This window comes from Mustela putorius, unplaced genomic scaffold (genome assembly GCF_011764305.1).
Source record: "Mustela putorius furo isolate JIRA1106 unplaced genomic scaffold, ASM1176430v1.1 tig00002160_pilon_pilon_pilon, whole genome shotgun sequence".
Lineage (NCBI taxonomy): Eukaryota > Metazoa > Chordata > Mammalia > Carnivora > Mustelidae > Mustela > Mustela putorius.
Window position 1 is genome coordinate 125472 of NW_025421958.1, and position 25490 is coordinate 150961.

Below are 25490 nucleotides of genomic sequence, written 5' to 3' on the forward strand. Positions count from 1 at the left end.
CTGTCATAGTCAATGGCTTGTCAGATGCCCAAGAAAAGCTTCCATGCTCATCAAACACATGTTCCCCAGTGTGTTCCACTAGATATCCATTCTGACATCCGCAGGTCCTGTCTCAGCTGTAACATTAGACTCCCCATTGGCTGAAATTTATTCTGCATCAAAGGGAAAATTGAGGGGCGCCTGGGTGGCTCAGTGGGTTTAAGCCTCTGCCTTCGGCTCAGGTCATGATCCCAGGGTCCTGGGATAGAGCCCCACATCAGGCTCTCTGCTCAGCAGGAAGCCCGTTTCCTCCTCTCTAGGTCTGCCTGCTTCTCTGCCTACTTGTGTTCTCTGTCTGTCAAATAAATAAATAAAATCTTTTAAAAAAAAAAAATTTTTTTAAGGGAAAATTGAAGGTACGCATTTCTAGATTTTGCAAGCACATTAAAACTGCTTTGCAACTTATTAATAGGCTTATAATAATTTACAATAATATCCCAGAGGACAGCTACAAAATGAGTCATATATATCAAATGAATGGCATTTTCCTATCTTATGTAATAAGAGTTGACCACAATAATGAATGCACAATCCAAAAGAGCTACAACAACCCAAACTAGATCAACCAGCTATGAAAACAATATAATAAAGGCCAAAATGATCAGAAAATCATGACTACCTCAAGGCCAACTTGCAAATAACTAAGAAATAATAATGTACAAGTGAACCCCCAAAACCATTTTAAACTTCAACATATAAAACTATTAAATCAATGCAAAATCAATGTTCCAATGTTAACTAGAGAAAAGTACCCAGAAGTTCCTAATAAATTCACATAATTGACATTTCCAATAACAAATGACAAATTAAACATTAACTCATGATCACCAAAAAGGAGTAAGCCAAAAATAACATGAAATTATTTCTAAGATAGAAGAATAAGACTTCAAACTTCAAGGGATAAGAAACAAATTTTAAATATCAGATTCAGGATAAGGAAAATTATTTTAAAATAGGTAAAAATAAGCAATCTGAAGTTTTACAAGTACTTATTTTCAGTGAGCCAGGTAATAAGGTTACCAACCACAATGCCTTCACTCAAAAACCCTCCCTTCCGGGGCGCCTGGGTGGCTCAGTGGGTTAAGCTGCTGCCTTCGGCTCAGGTCATGATCTCAGGGTCCTGGGATCGAGTCCCGCATCGGGCTCTCTGCTCAGCAGGGAGCCTGCTTCCTTCTCTCTCTCTCTCTCTGCCTGCCTCTGAGTGTACTTGTAATTTCTCTCTGTCAAATAAATAAATAAAATCTTTAAAAAAAAAAAAAAAAAACCCTCCCTTCCTGAACATATTTGACAACTGAACAACACTATTTCTATTTAATATGCAGTGGATTTCACATTTGTGATACACAGAATACACTGGACATCTTTTAAGACACTTACCTTCACTGTCCCTGCCACTCTGGGCTATTTGGATGAAAAGCATCCTGACATTAAATCCACTGGTATTTCAAATCAGGTAAAAAATATTTTTTGACTGTCCTAAGAAGATTTTTTAAAACATCAAGGTAAATTATAAACAGCTATCAGACTGTGAACTCCAAGAGCACAGAGAACCTTTGTCTGCGAGGATGACACATGTCAAAGCCTGACCTTTGCCTAACTGGTAAACTGAGAAATCGTTAATAGTATATTTGACCTTACTCATTCACCTTTAATGTGACACAAGGTTAAGTCAATCAATTCAGCAATGAGATCCAAAATACCCACCAAAGACAGCATTTCTAATCCTTCCTAGAAATTTCAGATTTAAAATACAAATTATTTACACATAAAGCCAAGAATGAAAAATAAGTTTTTCCTTTCTGAATAATTCACATTAAAGTTTTATGTTATATATCTTAAAGATTCAGGAGCTCCTCTCCACTAAAAACCCAAACACAGACTACAAAAGCCAAATTTTCAAAACACGGCCAGAACAAGAAACACAATGGAAGAATCCCAGTCTGATAACTGGCCTCATTCACCTCCTTCAAAATTCTATTCAATAAAACTACATCAACTATGGCAAAAAACAAAAAAATTTAAGAAAAAAAACCTTGCAAAGAAATTATTTTTCTGTACATATTTCTCCATCAAGTAAACACAATGCAATTTAGTTGTAACACTGCATCTCCTTCTAACATAAAAATACATTTATTTTACAGAAAGAGATTGACATAAAAGTCAATGCATCTGGGTGCCTGGGTGGCTCAGTTGGTAGAGCCTGTGACTTGATTTCAGGGTTGTAAGTTCAAGTCCCACACTAGGTGTAAAGATTACTTAAAAATAATGTCCATTCTGACATCTGCAGGTCTTGTCTCAGCTGTAAATAGTAAAAAAAAAAAGTCATTGCATCTTTAATGAATCTGAAAGATAAATGTATACAAATATAGAGTCCAGGTAGACTCTAAGATGTACGCCAGCAACCCAGCTTCTGTAACATGTAAGCCAAGATGGCCTTGTGTCTCTACTCCCCACTATTTCCCTCTGCTTCAACTTATGCGGAAGGCTCTATTACTCATCAGAGACAAGCTTTTACTATAAATACTAATAACTTTACCCTAGCTCTTGCTTTCCCGAGTCTAAAAGCATCACTGACATCTGTTTGAGCACAACAGTTCCAAATGCAAACCAAATATTCCAATCAAAGTGAAGAAGAAAAATATGCATATTCCCATTAATTAAATGGTAAAAGTTGGGAAATGGGAAGGAAGAGCCACAGGGAGCTATAGTCAAGCTAATCAAAAACACCTGAATTCAAGTGCCTCGTTTACTAGTATCAGTTGCCATGAGTATACCAGAAAAAGGCAAAAGGTTTCAGCCAGTAAAGTGGTACAATCTATCACAGAAATGGGTTTTCTGCCAAGCCCCTGCAAAACTCTCTTTTCTTTCCTCCATGACTCAGATCAGCTACAAATACTTGATCCAGTTTTATATTCCACACTGTTTATTTCAAAAACAAAAAAATTTTTTATACTCTGTACACCTCCAACCAAAGTTCTGATCAACCCCCTAGGAGGACTACTCACATCCTATCCCCCAACTATGAATCACTGAACTAAAAAAACAAAAAGTCACACAAGAAGCCAAAAGTTACTATTCCTTTTAGAAACTGCATAGGATCCCCAGTAACATGCAAATGCAGGCATTAATCTTCCCTACATTCAATTTTCCAATCTTATCCGTATTTCTACATCTTACTTTAATACATGTTTATTATAATGCACGTCAAGGGGCACCTGGGTGGCTCAGTGGGTTAAGCCTCTGCCTTTGCCTCAGGTCATGATCTCAGGGTCCTGGGATCAAGCCCCACATCCTGCTCTCTGCTCAGCAGGAAGCCTGCTTCCCTTCCTCTCTCTCTGCCTGCCTCTCGGCCTACTTGTGATCTGTCTCTGTCAAATAAATAAATAAAATCTTAAAACAAACAAAACAATGCACCTAAAATGACCTGCAGAATGAAACAGAATATAAATACAGTAATTATAGCAGACTGGATGTAACCAGAATAGTATTAATAGCCAATCATGACTGCCAAGACACTTGTTAAAAGTATGTCTGTATGTGCCATAAATTCCACTCTCCTATAATAATAAGACCCAAAATAGATTTTAAGTTCGTTTCTAATCCCAGTTAGCTAACAAATAGTGTTATATTAATTTCAGGGGTATAACATAGTGATGCAACACTTCCATACATCCCCTGGTGCTCATAACCTCAAGTGCATTCCTAATCCCCATCACCTATTCAATCTACCCCCCCCACCCACCCACCTCCCCTCTGGTAACCATCAGTTTGTTCTCTATGGTTAAGCCTCTCTTTTTTCTTTCCCTTTACTCATGCTGTGTTCCTTAAATTACACACGAGTGAAATCATATGGTATTTGTCTTTCTGTGACTTATTTCACTTAGCGTAATACTCTCTAGTTCCATCCAAGTCATTACAAATGTCAAGGTTTCATTCTCCTTGTTGGCTAAACAATATTCCATTGCATATATATACCACATCTTCTTTACTCATTCATCTATTGATGGACACTTGGATTGCTTCCATAGTTTGGCTATTGTAAATAATGTTGCAACAAACAAAGGAGTACATTTATCCTTTTGAATTAGTGTTTTTGTATTCTTTGGGTTAATACCTTGTAGTGTGACTGCTGGATCACATAGGCTTGTTCTATTAACTTTTTTTTTTTTTTTTTTTTTTTTATTTATTTATTTGACAGAGAGAAATCACAAGCAGGCAGAGAGGCAGGCAGAGAGAGAGAGAGGAGGAAGCAGGCTCCCTGCCGAGCAGAGAGCCCGACGCGGGACTCGATCCCAGGACCCCGAGATCATGACCCGAGCCGAAGGCAGCGGCTCAACCACTGAGCCACCCAGGCGCCCCCTATTAACTTTTTGAGGTACCTCCATACTGTTTTCCTGAGTGGCTGCGCAAGTTTGCATTCCCACCAACAGTGCAAAAAGGCTCCCCTTTCTCCACAGCCACAGCCTCACCAACACTTGCTGTTTCTCGTGTTTTTGATTTTAGCCATTCTGACAGGTATGAGGTGACATCTCATTGTAGTTTTGACCTGCATTCCCCTGATGGTAAGTGATGAAGAACATTTTTTCATGTGTCTGTTGGCCATCTGTACGTTGTTGTTTTTTTTTAAGAGAAATGTCTGTTCATTCTTCTGCCCATTTTTAATTAGATTATCAGGGGGGTGCTGTTCAGTTTTGTTTTGTTCTGTTTTTAAAGATTTTATTTCAGAGAGAGAGAGAGAGAGATCACAAGAAGGCAGAGAGGCAGCAGGAGGAAGCTCAGCAGGGCTCGATCCCAGGACCCCGAGATCATGGCCTGAGGCAAAGACAGAGGCTTAACCTACTGAGCCACTCAGGTGCCCCAGTGCTGTTCAGTTTTATAAGTTCTTTATATACTTTGGATACTAACCTTTTATCAGATATGTCATTTGCAATTATCTTCTTCCATTCCACAGATTGCCTCTTAGTTTTGTTGACTGTTTCCTTCACTGTACAGGAGCTTTTTATTTTGATGTGTAATTTATTTTTGTTTTTGTTTGTCTTGTCTCAGGAGGCATATCTAGAAAAAAAAGTTCCTACGACCTATGTAAAAAAACTTAGTGCCTGTGTTCTCTTCTAGGATTTTTATAAGGTTCAGAACTCCAAAACAGTTTTAATTGCAGCAAAAACATATCAAATCTAATTAACCCCACACTTCTGCAAATACAGACATTTGCTGCCTCTACATCTACCACAATATTACTAGTTAATACACGTGCCAGGCACAATACTAAGAACTCTATATACTCTTTTTTTTAAGATTTCATTTATTTAGAGAGAGAGAGAGAACATGAGTAGGGGGGCAGGAGCAGAGGCATAAGCAGACTTTCCGCTGAGCAGGGAGCCTAAAACAGGGCTCAAACCCAGGACCTTGAGATCATGACCAGAAGGCAGCCACTTAACTGACTGAACCATCCAGGCACCCCTACTCTAATTTAAAACTCAGGAATCTGTGGTGAGGATTAAGAGTATCCTGATTTTTTTTTAAGATTTTTTTTTTTTTTAAGGGGAGAGAGAGAGAGAACAGGAACAGGGGAAGGAGCAAAGGGAATGGAGAGGGAGGGGTTAAAAAATCTCAAGCATACTCCATGCTGAACACGGAGCCCAACGAAGGGCTCAATCTCATAACGCTGATATCAAAAGTCACACATTCAACCGAATGAGCCACCCAAGCACTCCAGGATTATCCTTATTTTAAAAATGAGGAAACGAGTACAGATTAGGAAATCTACTCAAAATCACAAAGCTGTCAAGTAGGGGACTGAATTTTAGGTTACCTATTAAGTCAAAAGTTAGCCTATTACTGTTTAATGGATGCTGACACAAGACAAAGACTCCTACATTAGAGACAAAGATATTTTATTACTCCTCTATCACAAGAAGCAGCAAGAGACCAACATTGTGTCATCCTTACAGTCAAGTTCTTTGGGGGACAACATGACATATTCCAGATGAATGGTCAAGTAGAATGGGTTTGCACTACAGCAAGGAACACTGAGAAACAATCACTTTTACAGCAAGCAGTAAGCAAGTCTCCTCGATATATCAGGAAGGTTATTACTTCATCCCTCAAGGCTGCTTGTCAAAAACACAGCTGTGAGAAATGGACTGGGTGAAGAGTAGTCATGACCGTATTTTCTTGACATACCAAGCAAGACATGTAGGATCAGAAGGGGGAAGTTCCAACAGTAATATGCATCAGACAGGGAATTCAAACTCCACAAATACAACACCAGAGTCTGGACTATTAACCACTATTAACAAATCACATTCAAAAACATTATTGATGGGGTGCCTGGGTGGCTCAGTTGGTTAAGCGTCTGCCTTCGGCTCAGGTCATGATCCCAGGGTCCTGGGATCAAGCCCCACATCGGGCTCTCTGCTAGGCAGGGAGTCTGCTTCTCCCTCCCTTGCTCCCCCTGCTTGTACTATCTGCGAAACAGATAAAATCTTTAAAAAAAAACTTTATTGTTGTTGTTCCCCTAATTTAAAACTATAATTACTGAGATCATTGAGAACTCTCACTAAATATGGCAAACTGAATATAAATATTTATTTCCATTACCTCCACAACAAAATGAAAATGACAATAATGATATAAAAAGAATATAAACCACCAACGACAAACAAAATAGTGGAAGAGGGAGTTTAACGTGTTTTTGGAAAGAGGATGAGAATGTGCTAACTGATCGAAAGGAGAACAGGACACCACAATTTAAATCCATAAAGATACTGAAAAGAGAGCTGGTATTATCTCATTATTCATAATTCATTATCATGAATTAGATGCACCAAACACAAAAAATGAAGAATGAAGAAAAAGAGAGAGAGAAATAAATCACCATAGTAAACAGTGGGCTCCTGGCTCTCTGATACAAGAATGTTGCTATTAAGACATAAATCACTGTGGAAAGAGATTGGAGGCTTCCTTTGACATATTAACTTTGGCAGGGATCATCAACCAATTATTTTTTAGAAAATAAGTGAATAACACCCAATAGTAAATAAGTATCTCATACACTTCCATGTACAAAATATAAACCCCAATCTTCCAGTCCACTTTTTAGTATCTCTATATTAAACATAAACAGAAAGCCAAAGATCATTAGACACTTAAGAAAAATATTGAGGGGCGCCTGGGTGGCTCAGTAGGTTAAAGCCTCTGCCTTCGGCTCAGGTCATGGTCTCAGGGTCCTGAAATTGAGCCCCCTGTCAGGCTCTTTGCTCAGTGGGGAGTCTGCTCCCCCACTCTTCTCTGCCTGCCTCTCTGCCTACTTGTGATCTCTGTCTGTCAAATAAATAAATAAACCTTAAAAAAAAAAAAAATTGAAGAGGTGCCTGGGTAGCTCAGTGGATTAAGCATCTGACTTCAGGGTTCCAGGATCAAGCCCCGAGTCAGGCTCCCCACTCAGTGGGAAGTCTGCTTATCCCTCTCCCTCTGCCCTTCCCATGCTTGTGCACACACTCTCTCAGGGGCACCTGAGTGGCTGGTTAAGCCTCTGCCTTTGGCTCAGGTCATGATCTCAGGGTCCTGGGATCAAGCCCCACCATCGGGCTCTCTGCTCGGCGGGGAGCCTGCTTCTCCTTCTCTCTCTGCCTGCTTCTCTGCCTACTTGTGATCTCTGTCTGTCAAATAAATAAATAAAATCTTTTTTTAAAAAAGGATTTTAAGGAAATACTATGAATGAATGTATACATCAATTAGATAATTCAGATGAATGGAGAAATTCCTAGAAAACACAAACTACCAAAACTGACTCAGGAAGAAATAGAAAATTTGGAAAGATCTATAATAAGAGTAAATCGGTAACTTTAAAACACCCCGCAGAATGCAAGCTAGTGCAACCACTCTGGAAAACAGCATGGAGGTTCCTCAAAAAGTTGAAAATAGAGCTACCCTACGACCCAGCAATTGCACTACTGGGTATTTACCCTAAAGATACAAACATAGGGGGCGCCTGGGTGGCTCAGCAGGTTAAAGCCTCTGCCTTCAGCCCAGGTCATGATCCCAGGGTCCTGGGATCGAGCCCCGCATCGGGCTCTCTGCTCAGTGCAGAGCCTGCTTCTCTCTCTCTCTCTCTGCCTGCCTCTCTGCCTACTTGTGTTCTCTGTCAAATAAATAAATAAAACCTTAAAAAAAAAAAAAGATACAAACATAGTGATGCAAAGGGACACATGCACCTGAATGTTTATAGCAGCAATGTCCACAATAGCCAAACTATGGAAAGAACCTAGATGTCCATTAACAGATGAATGGATAAAGAAAATGTGATATATATATATATATATATATATATATATATATACACACACAATGGAATACTATGCAGCCATCAAAAGAAATGAAATCTTGCCCTTTGTGACAACGTGGATGGAACTAGAGTATTATGCTTAGCGAAATAAGTCAATCGGAGAAAGACAACTGTCATATGATCTCCCTGATATGAGGAAGTGGAGCTGCAACGTGGGGGGGTGGGGGGGGCAGGAAAAGAATAAATGAAACAAGATGGGATCAGGAGGGAGACAAACCATAAGAAACTCAATCTCACAAAACAAACTGAGGGTTGCCAGGGGGAGGGAGAGGATGGTGGGGTCAGGGACACTGAGGAGAGTATGGGCTATGGTGAGTGCTATGAAGTGTGTAAACCTGGCGATTCACAGACCTATACCCCTGGGGCTAATAATACATTACATGTTTATTAGAAAAATAAAAAATAATAAATAATAAGTAAATTAATTAATTTAATTAAATAAAAAAAACAAAACACCCCACAAAGAGATGCCTAAGCTCAGACAGATTCCCCGGTTAAATTCTACCAACTGTTTAAAGAAAAATTAACACTAATCCTTCACAATCCCATCCAAAAAAAAAAAAAAAAAACCATCACCCAGAAAAGCAGGACACACTTCACACTTCCCAACCTCTTCTAAGACCAAGATTACCTGATACCAAATCTAGACAATGACATCACAAGAAAACTACAGACTAACATCCCTTACCAATAAATACAAATATCCTCCAAAAAATACTAGCAAATCAAATTCAGCAACATATAAAAAGGATCATACAGGGGTACCTGGGTGGCGCGGTGTGGAGTCTGCTGGAGATTCTGTCTCTCCCTCCCCTCCCCCCTTGGTGCATGTGTGCTCACTCTCTCTCAAATCAATCAATCATACAGTATAACCAAGAGGGATTTATCCCAGGACTATCCATCAAGGTCAGGACCAAAAATCAATTAATGTAACTCATCATACTAATAAAATCATACAATCACCTCAACAAGTGCAAAAAAAAGCACACGACAAAATCCAAACTCTTTCATGATGAGAATGCTCAAATAAAATTTGAAGGAAATTTGCTCAATCTGAAGAAAAGACATCTGTAAAAAACATATACCTAATATCACAGATCACAGTGAAAGACTGAATGCTTTCCCCCTAAAATCAGGAACAAGACAAAGATATCCACTACTGCCACTTCTATTCAACATTGTACTAGAGATTCTAGAAGGGAAATTAGTCAAAAATAAAGAAATAAAAGGCATCCATATTGGAAAGTAATGAGTAAGATTTGTCTCTATTTGTGAGACATAATCTCCTAAGGAATCCACTAAAACCTCTTAGTATTAAGAGTTCCATTAGGTTGCAGGATATAAGATCAATATACAAAAATCAATTGAACTTTTATACATTAGGATAAACATTCCAAAAATAAAGAAATAACTCCACTTACAGTGACATTAAAGAATAAAATACTTCACATCCATTAGGATGGCTACATTCAAAAATAAATAACAGCAATTGTGGGTGAGAATATGGAGAAAGGAAAACCATCATATACCAGTAAGATATAAAATGGTGCAGCCCTAGTGTAGTAAACACCCACACCCTCTAGTGGGTATTTACCCCAAAGATACAGATGTAGTGAAAAGAAGGGCCATATGTTCATAGCAACAATGTCCACAATAGCTAAACTGTGGAAAGAGCTGAAATGCCCTTTGACAGACAAATGAATAAGAAGTTATGGTCCATATATACAATGGAATATTACACAGCCATCAGAAATGATGAATACCCAACTTTTCTATGAGCATGGTTGGGACTGGAGGATATTATGCTGAGTAAAATAAGTCAAGCAGAGAAAGTCAATTATATGGTTTCACTTACTTGCGGAACATAAGGAATAACATGGAGGACATTAGAAGAAGGAAAGGAAAAGTGAATTGGGATAAATTGGAGGGGGAGACAAACCATGAGAGAGACTGTGGACTCTTGAGAAACAAACTGAGGGTTTCAGCGGTGAGGGGTGGAGGAGGGATGGGTGAGCCTGGTGGTGGGTATTAAGGAGGGCATGTATTGCATGGAGCAGTGGGTGTTGTACATAAACAATGAATCTTGGAACACTGCATCATAAAGTAATGATGTATTTTATGGTGACTAACAACACAATAAAAAAAAAAAAAAATTACCTAGAAAGAAGATAGAGGAAGAAAAGCCTGAAATGCCAATAAAAATGTTCAGATGCATCAAATATTAAACCAAATATTTTGCCTGAAAAAAAATAAAATAAAACCGTGCATCCACTTTGAAAAAGTCTGGCAGTTCCTCAAAAGTTTAAACACAGAATTACCCGATGACCTAGTAATTCCATTTCCAAATACCTATCTAAAGTAAAAAGATATCCACACAAAAACCTGTACATAAATATTCACTACAACATTATTCCTTTTTTTTCTTTTTAAAGATTTTATTTATTTATTTGAGAGAGAGAGAGACAGTGAGAGAGAGCATGAGCGAGGAGAAGGTCAGAGGGAGAAGACTCCCCATGGAGCTGGGAGCCTGATGCGGGACCCGATCCTGGAACTCCAGGATCATGACCAGAGCTGAAGGCAGTCGTCCAACCAACTGAGCCACCCAGGCACCCCTACAACATTATTCCTAATAGCCAAAATGTAGAAACAATCCAAAAGTCCATCAACCTGTTAAACAGAGAAATAGTACTTGACAATAAAAAAGAAGTACTGATTTTTGCTACAACGTGGATGAAACTTTAAAATATTGTGTTACCAGGCTCTCTGTTCAGCAGGGAGCCTGCTTCCCTTCCTCTCTCTCTGCCTGCCGCTCTACCTAGTTGTGATCTATGTCTGTCAAATAAATAAATAAAATTTAAAAAAAAAAATAAAATAAAATAAAAAAATAAATAAAACATTGTGCTAAGTAAAGCATTATTCACAATGGCCAAGATACAAAAGCAACCCACGTATTCATCCACAGATGAATGGATAAAAAAGATGTGGTATATATATACACAATGGAATATTACTCAACCATAAAAAAAATGCAATCTTTTCCTTTGCAACAACATGGATGGACCTAGAAGATATAATGCTAAGTGAAATAAGTCAATCAGAGAAAGACAAATACTATACGATTTCATTCATATGTGTGGGATTTAAGAAAAGGAACAACAAAAAAGAGGCAAACCAAAAAACAGATTCACATATAGAGAACAAACTGGTGGTTGCCAGAGGGGAGGTAGGTGGGAAGATGGGTGAAATACATAAGGGGATTAAGAATACATTTTTTTGTGATAAGCACTGAGAATTGTACAAAAATATATACTGAAAATAGGGGCACCTGGGTGGCTCAATGGGTTAAAGCCTCTGCCTTCGGCTCAGGTTATGATCCCAGGGTCCTGGGATCAAGCTCTAGGATCACCAGGGAGCCTGTTTCCTCCTCTCTCTCTGCCTGTCTCTCTGCCTACTTGTGATCTCTGTCTAGCAAATCAATTTTTAAAATCTTCAAAAAAAATTAAAAATATGTGTATATATATACTTTAATTTCTAAAAAAAATTATGCTAAGTGAAAAATAAAAAAAGGGGGTACCTGGCTCAGTTGGTTGAGTGACTGCCTTCAGCTCAGTTCATGATCCCAGAGTCCCAGGATCAAGTCCTACTTTGGGCTCCCTGCTCAGCAGGGAGTCTATTTTTCCCTCTGACCCTCCTCACTCTCATGCTCTCTCAAACAAATAAATAAAATCTTTTAAAAAAAAAATTATGCTAAGTGAAAGAAACCAGTAACAAGACCACAAGTTACACAGAATTCCATTTATGTAAATATACAGAATAGGCAAATTCAGAGACAGAAAGCAGATTAGTGGTTTCCAAGGGATGAGAGGGAGAAATGAAAAGGGACTACTAATGTGTAGGATAATGAAATGTTCTCAGATTCTTTTCTAAGGTAATGAAATGTTCTAAAATCAGATAGTGGGGATGGTTGTACAATTCTGTGATTTTACTAAAAACCAATAAATTGTACGTTTTATTTTTTTCCCTTCCCCTAAGTTGTACATTTTAAAAGGGTGAATTTCAAGGTATGTGAATGCTATCTCAATAAAGGTATTATAAAATATTATACCTGTGATCTCACTTACATGTGGAATCTAAAAAAACCAAATGCACAGAAGCAGAGAACAGAATGGTAACTGCCAGGAGCTGGGAGGAGGGGGGTGATGAGACAGTGGTCAAAAAGTACAAGCTTCCAGTAGCATAATACCACAATGACTATAGTTAACAACACTGTATTATACAATTAAAAGTTGCCGTGAGAATAAATTTTAAATGTTCTCACCATAACTACGACAAAATGGTAATTATGTGAGGTGAAGGATGTGTTAATTAGTCTTATTGTAGTAAACACTTCACAATATATACGTGTATGAAATGATCACCTTGGACTCCTAAAACTTACACAATGCTATACCTCAATTATGTCTCAACAGAGCTGAGGAAAAAAAGACATACTGTATGATACTATTTATATATATAAGTTCAAAAACAGGAAGACTTTAAGATATAAGAAGTTAGATAGTGGCTAATTTTAGGTGGGAGACAGGAGGTATTGACTAAGAGGAGGCACAAAGTGCGCAGGTGATAGCAATATTCCATTTAACTTTGGTAATCATCACTGTGATACTTTATAGAGCTATACAATTATGATCAATTATATGATTAGTTATGATCAGCTATACAGTTATGAAAAGTATACACTACACCCTTCTGTACAGAATTAAATTGTAAAGTTTTAAAAAAAAATACGGTTTTTGGTTAAAAAAAAAATTATACTTGGCAGTACACTGAAACACTTTAAAATAAAAAATAGAGATTTTAGAGGCGCCTGGGTGGCTCAGTTAATTAAGTGTCTACCTTCAGCTCTGGTCATGATCCCAGAGTCCTAGGATCGAGCCCCTCTTGGGGCTTCCTGCTCAGCGGGAAGTCTGCTTCTCCCTCTCTCCCTGCCCCTCTCCCTGCTCATGTTTTCTCTCTTTCTCTTTAATAAATAATCTTAAAAAAAAAAAAAAGAATTAAAAATATCCTCTCAAGGACACATCTCTATTCATTTCTATCCATCTATCCATTTACTTATTTATAAGTAGGCTCCATGCCCAGCACCCAGCATAGAACCTAATGTGGGGACTGAACTCACAACCCTGTGATCAACACCTGAGCTGAGATCAAGAGTCAGATACTTAATGGACTGAGCCACCCAAGCACCGCTCTGTTTTCTTTAACATATTATTAGCTTTAAATTTTTGGCCTAGAAGACTGTGGTAAAGATGAACTTTTCTGGGGGCGCCTGGGTGGCTCAGTAGGTTAAAGCCTCTGCCTTTGGCTCAGGTCATGATCTCAGGGTCCTGGGATCGAGGCCCTCATCTGGCTCTTTGCTCAGCAAGGGAGCCTGCTTCCCCCTCCCTGGCACTCTGCTCAGTTGGAAGCCTGCTCCCCTCCCCTCTTTTGCTGCCTCTCTGCCTACTTGTGCTCTCTCTCTCTGTCAAATAAATAAATAAAATCTTTAAAAAAAAAAATGAACCTTTATAAACTAATTTTTTTGCGTGCTTTCATAAGTCACATATTTAACAAAGTTACTAAACGTGACACTTCAGTACTAAGGAGTCCCCTTTCTTCTAGTCATGGAGAGGGAAGGGGTCATTGTTGTGCAAAACCAACAGATATGCTTTCAGGCAGGTACTTCAGAAGAAAATGTAAAGAGAAAGAATTCCACACATTAATACTCATACCTAAGGTTAACAGGAAGGGATGAATGATGAAAACAATTTGAAAATGCATACAAAACTATACTTACAGCCTCAAAGTGCAAATGGCTATCCTTTAAGAAATTCTGAATTTTGTCCTTGGGTAAAATACTGAAACGAAATCGAAGGAGATCCATTTCTTGTTGAATGAACCAGCGTCTAAGATCCTCACTGAAATGGTCACAAGAAATGGTAATCATAAATGAAAAGCCCAATGATTATTTTAAAAGTCCACTGATTATTAAATCCAAGAAATATTTATGAACTAAAACTCAAACACAAGCAAGATGCCAAAAGACAGAAGCTAAAAGCATACAAGCGCTGTATTATGATAAACAGCATAGATACAGACCACAATCTACCAGGAATGTGCTGAGCATGGGGAGAGGTATTATGAATATAAAATTAAAAGAACTAAATAAAGAATACCTTAAGCCTAGCTGATTATCAAATAATATAAAATAGTTCATTGTATTTAACTGCAAAATAGTCATTTACATCAGAAAATGGGATATTCCTTCAGTCTAAGGTGGGTTTCATCAATACCAAATAAACACCAATTTTTTTTTTATTTTTTTAAAACACCAAATTTTTTAAAGGTAACTTTATCTCTGAATAGATTATGATCAGAGAAACTCTGAAATTAAACTTTGCTTATAGCTTTATAAGCTTACAAAATTTAATTGTGAAAGTATACCTCAATTTTTTAAAAGCCAACATACAAATACATTAATTCATAAAATATACAAAGGACATTATTGTTGTCACAAAATAATTATACTACTGCATGTAAAATATAACACAGACTGTCAGCAATTTATTTACTGCATAAACTACATAAAATGTCCATGCTTTTTTACAAAAGAAAAACTCCAGGACCAAACACAGTCAATAAGTTCTCAGTTATAATCTGGTGATAGTAAACAGTTTCAAGATCCTCACTGGATAAGCCTTTCAGTAGAAAGAAACAGGAAAAAAAACTTACAATGAGTATGTTATTTAGCCAAAATTAATACAGGAAAAAAAACACAAAGTTGAAAAAAAAAAAAGGCAACTAACTCCTTCTCCCTCTGGGTGGCACTATATTATAACAAACCAACTAGCAAAGGAGATGGCCACCCTTAATCTAATGGCCACTAACCCATACATCTCAATTTCAAAAAATCTGTACCAAGTACATGTTTGAGTTACTATTTCTTAGAAATAGTCCCACTATTTTTTTCTGGGAAAACAGAAGCAAAAGTCCTTCTTATTGAAATCCCCTCCAATTTCAAATCCCAAGTTTTGGGAAAGAACCTGTCCCATGAAGCTAACAAGTGTTTCAACAGGCAAACTTTACAACAGAATTTTTTTCAATTTTTTTAGAAAACAACTGGCTTCAAATAATTCACTGCAATGTGTTCAAATCATGAATTGCCAGTTTCTGATGTTATTCTGAGTTTTTCAATGTTCAGTACAATACATGTCAGTTTCCCATGTACCAATTTACAACTCAAGATGTCAGATTCAACTGTGAGAGCGTAAATGTGTACTCACGACTGGCAATAAGCAAGGCGTAAAATAAAGTGAGAAATATGATCTTTCCTTCGTGGTTCATATTCATTCTCTAAGCTTTCCTAAAAATAATGAAACATGGATAAGATAAACGCATTAGAATGATAAGAGGTATAAAGAAACACAGAGTCAGCATAAGCCAATGGTAAAGTAAAAATTTCGAAAACAAATTTCATAAATATGCTTTCCAAGATAATTACCATTTTATGTAAGGTAGCAATCAAGTGAGATTGAGAACTAAACTGACATCAACAAAACCTCCCAGATTTGGACTCCTCTTCTCTTCCTATCAACTTCCCTCTTAACTTCCTTTCTTACACACCCCATACCCAGGGCTCTCGCCTCTTCAACCACCTCTTGCATCAGCCCTCAACTGCTTTCATTTAACCATTTGTCAAAACTTAGATTTTTAAATAAATCTATAGCTACACTCTACAGTCCTATTTCCAAAACACTGAGAACCTCTGGGAAAAAAATACACCATTATTGAGAATATGGAATATTAAAAATTGACAATCTCTAAAATGAACTTGACTTTTACAAGCACTAGGGAATCCTTATGCAAGCTCAACACAGTAAGAGCAAACAGGTCTTGAGCACTTACGAGGTCCCAGGCACTGTTATAAGCATTTTTAATCTTATTAACCCATTTAATCCTTTGAAAAAAATCTCTTAGTAGTAAGAGATTAGTAAAAGATAGTAAGCACTACTATATCGCTATTTTAAAAATGAGGAAACTGAGGCACAGGAATGTCATATAATTTTTCCAGGGTAACAATACTTATAAGCAATAAAACAGGGATCTGACTCATAATCATCTTTCCTCACTCTTAGAAAAGCTGTTTCACAGTCTTCACTAGTTGACCCAAGCTCCCTACCACACCACCTACCCTTCTCTCTCAACAGATAACTTCACCTACTTTACAGAAATTAAAGGCCACAGGCCAACTTTTGCAGCTCCAGGCTTCTGCATCCACACTGTACTACCTTCCCTTCCATCTCTGTGGACAAAAGATCTCTCCCTCCTCCTACATAAACTAATCCCTAAACCTAAGCCATGCAACCCTTCTGCTCTTACCCCCTAATGATCTTGCTTAATCAAATGCTCTCTCAAAGTGTCTTCAAATTCCCTCTTCTTTGTCTTCCAGATTTCTTCCCTCAGCTTATAAGCATGTTCAAGTATCTCCTGTTGCGTATGCATGACTTCTCTTTTCCCTATACATTTTTCTGTATTCAGACCTGCCTCTCCCTGTCTTTTCAGCTAGCCATCTTAAAACAGTACATATCCCATACCCACCTCTCTCCCCCAAACACTGCCATCACTGGCTTCTGCCTCTATCTACAAGGCCCAACCAAGCTAATAAATCCAATGGATTCTATGCAATTCATCTTTTATGAGCCTAACCTTCTGAAATTAAGTAGTTAAGGGTAACATGAGGGAGACAAAATGTCCAGATTTGAATCTTGGCTCTACCATCTACTGTCTTTCTTATAAGCCTGGGCCAGTTACGTAGCTCATCAATAACTCCATTCCCTTATCTAAATATAGGGGTGACGATAGTATCTGTCTCATAAGACTGTTAACTGAATTACACAGGTTAATATATGTAGTGTGCTTAAACTGGGATACAGTAAGCATAATATGAAAGCTTGTTATAATATGAATGCTGTTAATTGCTATGGTATTGCTATCATGATCATTACATCAACTCCAGCCTTCCTTGGCTACCATGCCATTATTATCTCCGCTGATCTCCGACCTCTCCGGCAACTCCTTCTCAATCTACTTCTCAGACTCTCCCAATTCTACTTCACTTTAAACATTGGTATTCTTCACATCCTGTCTGCCATCATCTTCTCACTCAAATATTTTCCTCCTCCTGATGATACCAACTTTCTTCTTAAATCCAAACCTCTACTCCAGAGGTCTCCTGAGTACAACCTGTATGCATATCCAACTATCCACTAGGCCCTTCCATGAGCACCCAAATTCATGTCTAGAACTCAACATCTTTCTAAGATTTGCTTCTCCTCCTGTAGATCATCTCTCAAACTACTATCACCATCCACCTAGTTGTCCTAACCAGAAACCTCGGTGTCATTCCTAACTCTTCTCTCCCTTCTCCCTGCAATCAGTCACTAAAATCTTTTCCTCCAACCTTCTTCAGAGTATCTCTTAATATCAGTCCCCTTTTCCCCATTCAATTCATTCTCATCATTTTCAAGCTGACTGGTTTTCCTCCTACCAGACATGGCCCACTCAATCTGCTGTTGGCAGCTATCTTCCCAAAATAAAAATCTGATCACATCTATCAGATTCAGTTCCAGCACTACCTGGAACCGGGATGCCTTCCCAAACCTCCACAGTGTGAGCTGGGTAATTATATGTGCTCTTGGAGTTCCTAGAGCAAACATCTAACAGCACCCCTAATGCTGTGGTGCCCAGGGTACGTCTGGCAATGTCTGGAGATATCTACTGGGCAGAAGCCAGAGACGCTATTGAGCATCCTACAATGCAGAGAACACTCCCTACACCAAGGAATTATCAGACCCAAATGTCAGTAGTCCTGAGGTTGAGAAACCCTGCTGTTTTATAATCACTATAAGCCAATCACCCCTAGTGGACTGCAGATATCCCTTTGGGCAGAGTCTATGCTACATTAGTCTTTTTAAAAGCCCTGTGCCTAATAACAGATCTTTTCCACAACCAAAACTCACTATATAAATATATACAAACTGAAGAACATCTCTTTCCCACTTTTACTTACTCTGAAGGAAAACTTGAGCCTTCTTATCTCACTCTCCAACTTACTCTGGTATGGCTCAGTTCCTTTCACATAGCTCACACCAAGATTTTCAACTGCTTTTAGCACTAGAAAATATTTTAAAAACAGAAGAAAACAACATATGAATGCAAGAAAATTTTTAAAAACTAAGTCCCAAGACAAACTCTTTCTTTGAATAGCAATCCCATAATTACTTTTTTTTTGAACTTCTTGTTTTTTTTTTTTTTTTTACTTTTAATTTTTTATTTTTTATAAACATATATTTTTATCCCCAGGGGTACAGGTCTGTCAATCACCAGGTTTACACACTTCACAGCACTCACCAAAGCACATACCCTCCCCAATGTCCATAATCCCACCCCCTTCTCCCAAACCCCCTCCCCCCAGCAACCCTCAGTTTGTTTTAAACCATAATTACTTATTTTTAAAAGATGACAAACTATAATGGCTTTACTTTCTGCAAGTACACTATATAAATTATATAAATTTATAGGAAAAAAATCTCCATCCATGTGCAGAATATATCCATGTCCCATAACATAATCTAATACCAGGGATTCTGAGGAAGAGGGATGGGGGATCATCACTGCTGTACTGAGCCACCACTGTTGAGGAATTCAAGTGTGTTGGTACGAAAAGAAAATTGAGCACCCTTGTTTGCATCCCTCATGTGGAACTGTCAGTTTGCTTCATTTGCTCAGCATACACGCAACACAAAAAATAGCCTTTCCTTTACTGATGAAGTAGAAAAGGAGAAGACAAAAGCAAAAAAGCAGAACCTTTCAACAATTCAAGTGAACTGTCCTGAATAGATCCACACAACTGTTCAAAGGTTCCCAACGTACCTTGTCATTCCTTCCGCAGGTGAACTCTACTCCCATCATTATGAAAAGCATTTTTATAATTCAAGAATGAAAACCTTCTAAAATGAATCCTGAGCGTAAACCCATGCCCCACAAGCACCTCACTATGGTATCCCAAACTAAACTCATTCTCTTCCCCTCCATCCTACCCCTCTTCTGGCCATCCCCATCTCCACTAGCAAAGTTTCTAACCACTAGATCATCCAGTTTCAGCCACTCCCACCTGCCCTCTCACTCCTCACATCCAAACAGTTACCAAATCCTTCAGGAATACCTCCTTAGTATCACTTAAATGGCTCCCTTCCTATCCCTGACACTGTTACCGACTTAGCTCAGGGCCCTCACCATCTCACTCCTTAAGTGCCTAATGTAAGGGGCACTTTTCAATCACCTTAATCTCTATGAAGTACCTGACACTGCTAAGCTTCCTAAAACCTTCTTCTCCTGTGTCTTCACTCTTCATTCATCAGCTCTGAGAGCTCCCTCTCTGTATTGTCACTCGGCTCTTCTAAAAGTGACTAACAGTATCGTACCTTACCTTCTGATTTTCCCACAAGGATATCCTAGAACATAAATTCAGAAGACACTGCTATTATTTGTTTCCGTTTATGCCTAGCTTATTTCTCTCTTTCACCAGCACTCAGACGATAAGTAGGCCCGCAATACTTACACCCAGATATTACACCACTAGCTTGGCACAAAATGCCCTTGGTTATCCATTCTTCTCCACCTAACCTAAACTTGTCCTTGTCACTGTTCCTCAAATATAACATTCTCTCTCATGCCTCCAAGCCTCTGTACAGTCCACTTTCTCAGCTTGAAAAAAATTTTACTTTTCTTTTTTTGAGAAATTTCTACTCATCCTTCAAAGTCCAGATTACATTTCAACTTCTCTACGGAGTCTTAATCAGTCTGAGTCACTCCCACCTCTTTCAAGAGCACTACTATTAACCTCTAGTAAGACACTTAAAATACTAAATTACAGTTATTATTTTGGACGTCTGTATCTATGTCCTAGAATACAGCTTCAACGAATGTGAGAATTACATTATTCATCTGAAAATCCCCACCCAACCTAGAATATAGTGGCATTCAATAAATATATACTGTACAACAAATAAAATAACAAGCCCTCAATATATACATTTCTTGAATGAATTGAATGAAGGAAATAAATTACCCTCATTCATTCCCCCAAAGTGTAAGTGAAGTTGTCAAGAACATACAAACTCTAATACAAGTATCGCTCACATTTAACTCTATCGATAGCCAAGCTTTCAAATTCGATCAACGATATGCTTTCAGAAGGTGGCTCCAAGTAAAACTGAAGGCTATGAGGGTAGCAAACATTCCTTTGGTCACCTGTCAACCTCAGTCTTTTCCAATTTGCTCGAGAAAACTGCATCTCGTTACCTTGGAAGGAAACATAAAATGGTTAAAATAATGGCAAAGCAGAGTTGAAAACCACAAACAAGTACAAAACATAACTTCACATACATAGGAAAAAACTGAAGGGCATGCATAAAATGTTAACCGCGGTCGTCCCTGGGTAATAGGTCCTTCTGTATACTCCAGAGTTTCTACAACACACCTGTAACAATTCGGTCAGGAGAGTGGGGGCGGGGTGTGCAAGGTGAAATGCAGGTGGTGGTCAAAACGTCCAAGAACAGGAACGTGAGGCTACGCTGCCTGTTCACTATAGGTCTGTGTGCCACCGCCCTCGGACCTCTGCAGCCCCAAGAGTTAAGATGAGACGTTATACGGGCTGCCATCGTGAATTCGGAGCAAAGCGCGGTAGGTTCTGGTTTCCAGAGAAGAGGCTTAAGGGACTCACGTCCCAACTCATGACCCTGGGAAGCAGAACACGTCTTTCCAATTCAATCTTTCCGAACTCTGTAAGAAGCATCTACAAGCTCCTTATAAAAATCAGCCCCCTCGATCCTACCGGAGCCCTTCGGCGAAGCTTCCCGCTCCACTCGCCGGCCCCAGCATCCCAGCCCCAACCAATCAAAATCTGAAACCCCCTCTCCGCCGTGTCATCCTTGGGCTCCCACCGCTGGTAAAGTGCTCTCCCTTCTTTCCCCACTGCCAAGCTCCACACCACGACCACTGTCCGTCCCAAAGCCGCAGGAGGTTCTCTTACCTGCAACCACACAAAATACGAACCACACAAACCCCCGACCGGCACTTTCCTCAGATGGCGGGAGAGTTCATACGGGATCGGAAACGGAAGTGACGGGGCCTCAGAGCCCGCCCCCCGAGCGTCCCGCCGGCCCAGGCCGCCCTGCGCATGCTCCGTGAGGCGTTCCTGGGTTCTGGAGCGAGTTTAGTCGGCTTTGCCGGCTTAAAATTTTTAAAAATACGCTCTTGTGTGTTTCCAAATTATAAACTGCACCTCCTGTGTGTGCCGTCGGTAGCTTTTGATGATTGAAACTGGGGTCCTGAAAGGCTAGCGGCAGAAATGTCCACGCTCCGAAGAGTATGGAGCTTTAACCCAGAGGGCTAGACCGACTCCTCTGAAGCTAGCGGAGGAATGGAGAAATGGGCGTTTAAAGGAGCTCCTTTCGCACCCGGCTCACTAACAGGGGCTCTCTTTTCTTGTTTAATCTCTCACCGACCCTATAAGATAGGTTGTATTACCCCCATTTTACAGATGAGAAAATAGAAGCTAAAAAATGAATGGTAGTTTGTCCACCTATGCACAGTACATCTTGTTTTTTCCCTAAGGGACGGCAAGCCCCGTAAAGACAGACTCTACCCTCAGTTCTCCCCCGCCCACGCCCCGCAAGATAACGAACTAGAATGCATGAACGCACACACGCAGAAATCACTCCGGGGCCTACAAAAGTTAGAAGAGATTAGGCTCAGGGAGCAAGTAAGAGCCCATCAGAAGAGGTGGGTCAGAAGCACACGAACTCCGACTCGACAGAGCTGTAGGGTTTTTAAGAGCTGGAAAAAAGCTTCATCTGTGGCCTCTAGGAGGCGTGCCTTACTAAAGTGGCTGGGGAAAGATCTAGTAAAGGTAATCAGCAATTTGAAATGAAATATTCAAATTTTTAGAAATACAAAACATATGGAAGCAATACCAAACTTACAAGCATCCCATCATGAATCACACCGGCTAGCACTGACTTTGTATCGGGACGTGTTCTAAGTGATTTCCCTATCAAGTCATTTTAATCTCATAACTTTATGAGATAGGTTATATTATTAACCCATTTTACAGATCAGGAAACCGCAGAACAGGGAAAGAAGTTACTTCAAAGATCACCCAAGTGACAGAGCCAGGTTCAAAGTGAGGGAGACTGTCTCCAAGCACCAGTGCTAATCAGCATACAATACTAATGCCACGTTATGACAGCAGCGCCTCACTTTCTTTCCTCTCTGTATCAAACAACATAATTAACATAACCTGGTATAAAGAAGACACCTGAAAGCATGAGAACTGCCTGAAAAAACCTGGAGCACAGATGATAACATTTACATGAATATTTGTCTGATCTCTGGATAGGGAACAAATGCAAATAAACTGCAAAGAAATCTAAGGATTTGACTATAAAAATGTAAAATTGGGCATCTAAAAAAAATGACAAAATTGGGGTGTCTGGGTGGCTCAGTCGTTGGGCTTCTGTCTTCGGCTCGGGTCATGATCCCAGGCTCCCTGCATCAGACTCCCTGCTCGGTGGGAAGCCTGCTTCTCCCTCTCCCATTCTCCCTGCTTGTGTTCCCTCTCTTGCTGTTGTCTTTCTCTGTCAAATAAAATCTTTTTAAAAAATTTTTTTAAATGACAAAATTTTTGCAGTCATCACACAAGGGGAAAGATTTACCATAACTAATACCATCAAAATGTAAAGAGCTTTGTAAGTTAATTAGAAAAAATACTGACGCAGATTGAAAAATGGTAAAAGAACAGCAATAAATAACCAATGATAAAATGTGGGGAAAAAATTTATCACTGGCAGCAAAAAAATTTTCTCCTACAAAATTGGCAAAGATTTTACATTGAAAATACTCAGTGCTGGGCAAAGTCCAGTACAATGACCTCATACAGGAATTGATTGTGGTGCTACAAGTCCGGAGTACAATATAGTAATGTGTGTTGTGAGCCCTGAAAGAATTCATACAGTTTGACAAAAAAGTCACATATATGAATCTGTTCAGAAACGGACACAAAAATTTGTGTTCAAAGAACTTTATTACACCACATGTAGAGTGAAAACCCAGAAAAAAGAATAAATAAATGGTAGTATAGTCATACCATGACACATTACACAGCCATTCAGAATACATGTTTTTGAAGAATACTGACTTGTAAAAATGCTCAGGATACTATCAACAGAAGAATACATAAAACCACATATGCCATATGAGCCCGATTTTGTAAAAACATTACCTAATTGACAACAGTCATTTTTAAACTACCTTTCCTAGTAAATAAAATTTTAGAAAATTTGGAAAATGTCAAATGAAAAATCCACTTATGATGCTGCTATCTGCTTATACTGTCACTCAGGGACAAACACTGCAAACATTTTGTTTTAAGCAATAAAACTTCATGTTTGATGAGAAAGAATGAAAGATGATTTTGACATGCCAAAACAGTTTTCTGCAATGCTTCTCACTTCCACAAGGAGGCTGCCCTCTGCAACTCTTTCTCCCTCCACTTGTGCACCTAACCCCAAACTCCCCTACTCCTACAATCTGGGCAGATTGTAGCCTTTGCAATCAAAATTTGAGGTGCAAGGCAGCCACTCTGAGCTATATCTAGTTTTTATTTAAATTTTTTAGCTTTGTCCTCAGTCCAGTCTTAAATTTGCCCACCTTTAAGGGTCAATACCCATTTTTCTACAATAGTCGATATCTTCTAAATAATTTTTTGGACTATTAAGAAAAAATTAGTCTACTACAATATAAAACTGCTCTATGTTAGTGGCAACTAAGCCACTGGCAGTGAGGCAGACTATAGGGGCATTTTATGGTATTTTTTTTTAAGATTTTATTTTATTTTATTTGACAGAGAGAGAGATCACAAGTAGGCAGAGTCAGGCAGAGAGAGAAGGGGAAGCAGGCTCCCTGCTGAGCAGAGAGACCGATGCGCGAGGCTTGATCCCAGGACACTGAGATCATGACCTGAGCCGAAGGCAGCGGCTTAATCCACTGAGCCACCCAGGCGCCCCTTATGGTATTTTTAAAGTTCTGTTTTAATCATTCAAAAACATCTGAAGGCTTTCCACAGCGTGGCCCGAAGATTTAATGACTTTATTGTCTTGCCCTTCAGCCTATGCTCTGAAATACCAACTCTTTCCCAAAAGGCCTTGCACTTCCCTGTCTTATATCTCTCTTTGTGGTGATGCCTCCACTTCAAAAGCCCTAACCAACCCTCCTGTAAGAATTCTACCTATCATTCAAGTATTCAGCTGCTGCCTTCCTCCATCCTCTACAGCCTTTGCTTATGCCACCTGGGCTGCTCCTCACTTAAACCACCATGTTCCTTGTAATTCTATATAGTGTAATTCTTCTTCTAGTCATAGCCCTACACTACAGAGGTTAATCTTCTGAGAACATGAACCACAGAATGATCTGATGAACACACTCCTCAGAATACCCTCCCTTGGTCATCACCTCACCATGAAGAGTGTTTTCTGTATTCAGAGGCAACTGTAATATACATCTACACATCTACACATCTACCAATGATGCACAACGTTATACATTTCAGTAACTGTATTTGGTAAGTCACGCGAGCTCTTTTGTATATTTATTTCATCAAAAAGAATTAACACAATGCTCAGCCATGGCAACCAAGATGCATATAAATTATAGACCTCAACCTCACAATCCGGGGGAGGAAAAACACATATAAACATACAACTTTTACTTCCATTATACCATAAACATCTCAAAAACAGGAACCAGTAGGTCATTCATCTTTGTAACCCCAGTGTATGGCACTCCAGGGGCCGCCAACAAATATTTACTGTACTGAATTAATGTAAAATATGAAAGGTATATTTTTAAAAAAACTGATGGGTTCAGCCTGCCATACAACAGATGGTTTGAATCAAAGGTTTGAATCCAACATATAAAACTTCAAGTCCTCATCTGAAAACTCCATACACAT

General features: G+C 39.0%; 1 protein-coding gene across 3 annotated transcripts in view; it reads right to left on the reverse strand.

Moving 5' to 3' along the window:
• Positions 1-21625, reverse strand: part of LOC123394275 (DNA primase large subunit-like) — a 65212-nt gene extending 43587 nt beyond the window's left edge. The window contains exons 1-6 of one of the 3 annotated variants that reach the window (XM_045088028.1): positions 20961-21186; positions 20621-20782; positions 18489-18592; positions 15703-15782; positions 14217-14337; positions 2200-2338 (exon numbers count right to left, since the gene is read on the reverse strand). In XM_045088028.1, the coding sequence (XP_044943963.1) occupies positions 2279-2338; positions 14217-14337; positions 15703-15782; positions 18489-18592; positions 20621-20782; positions 20961-21141 (708 nt within the window). In that variant the 5' untranslated portion in view covers positions 21142-21186 and the 3' untranslated portion in view covers positions 2200-2278. Of the gene's footprint in view, positions 1-2199; positions 2339-14216; positions 14338-15702; positions 15783-18488; positions 18593-20620; positions 20783-20960; positions 21187-21512 lie in introns of those variants that run through there. The other 2 variants (XM_045088027.1, XM_045088026.1) reach the window with 2 other exon arrangements.
• Between the last annotated feature and the right edge of the window lie 3865 nt (positions 21626-25490).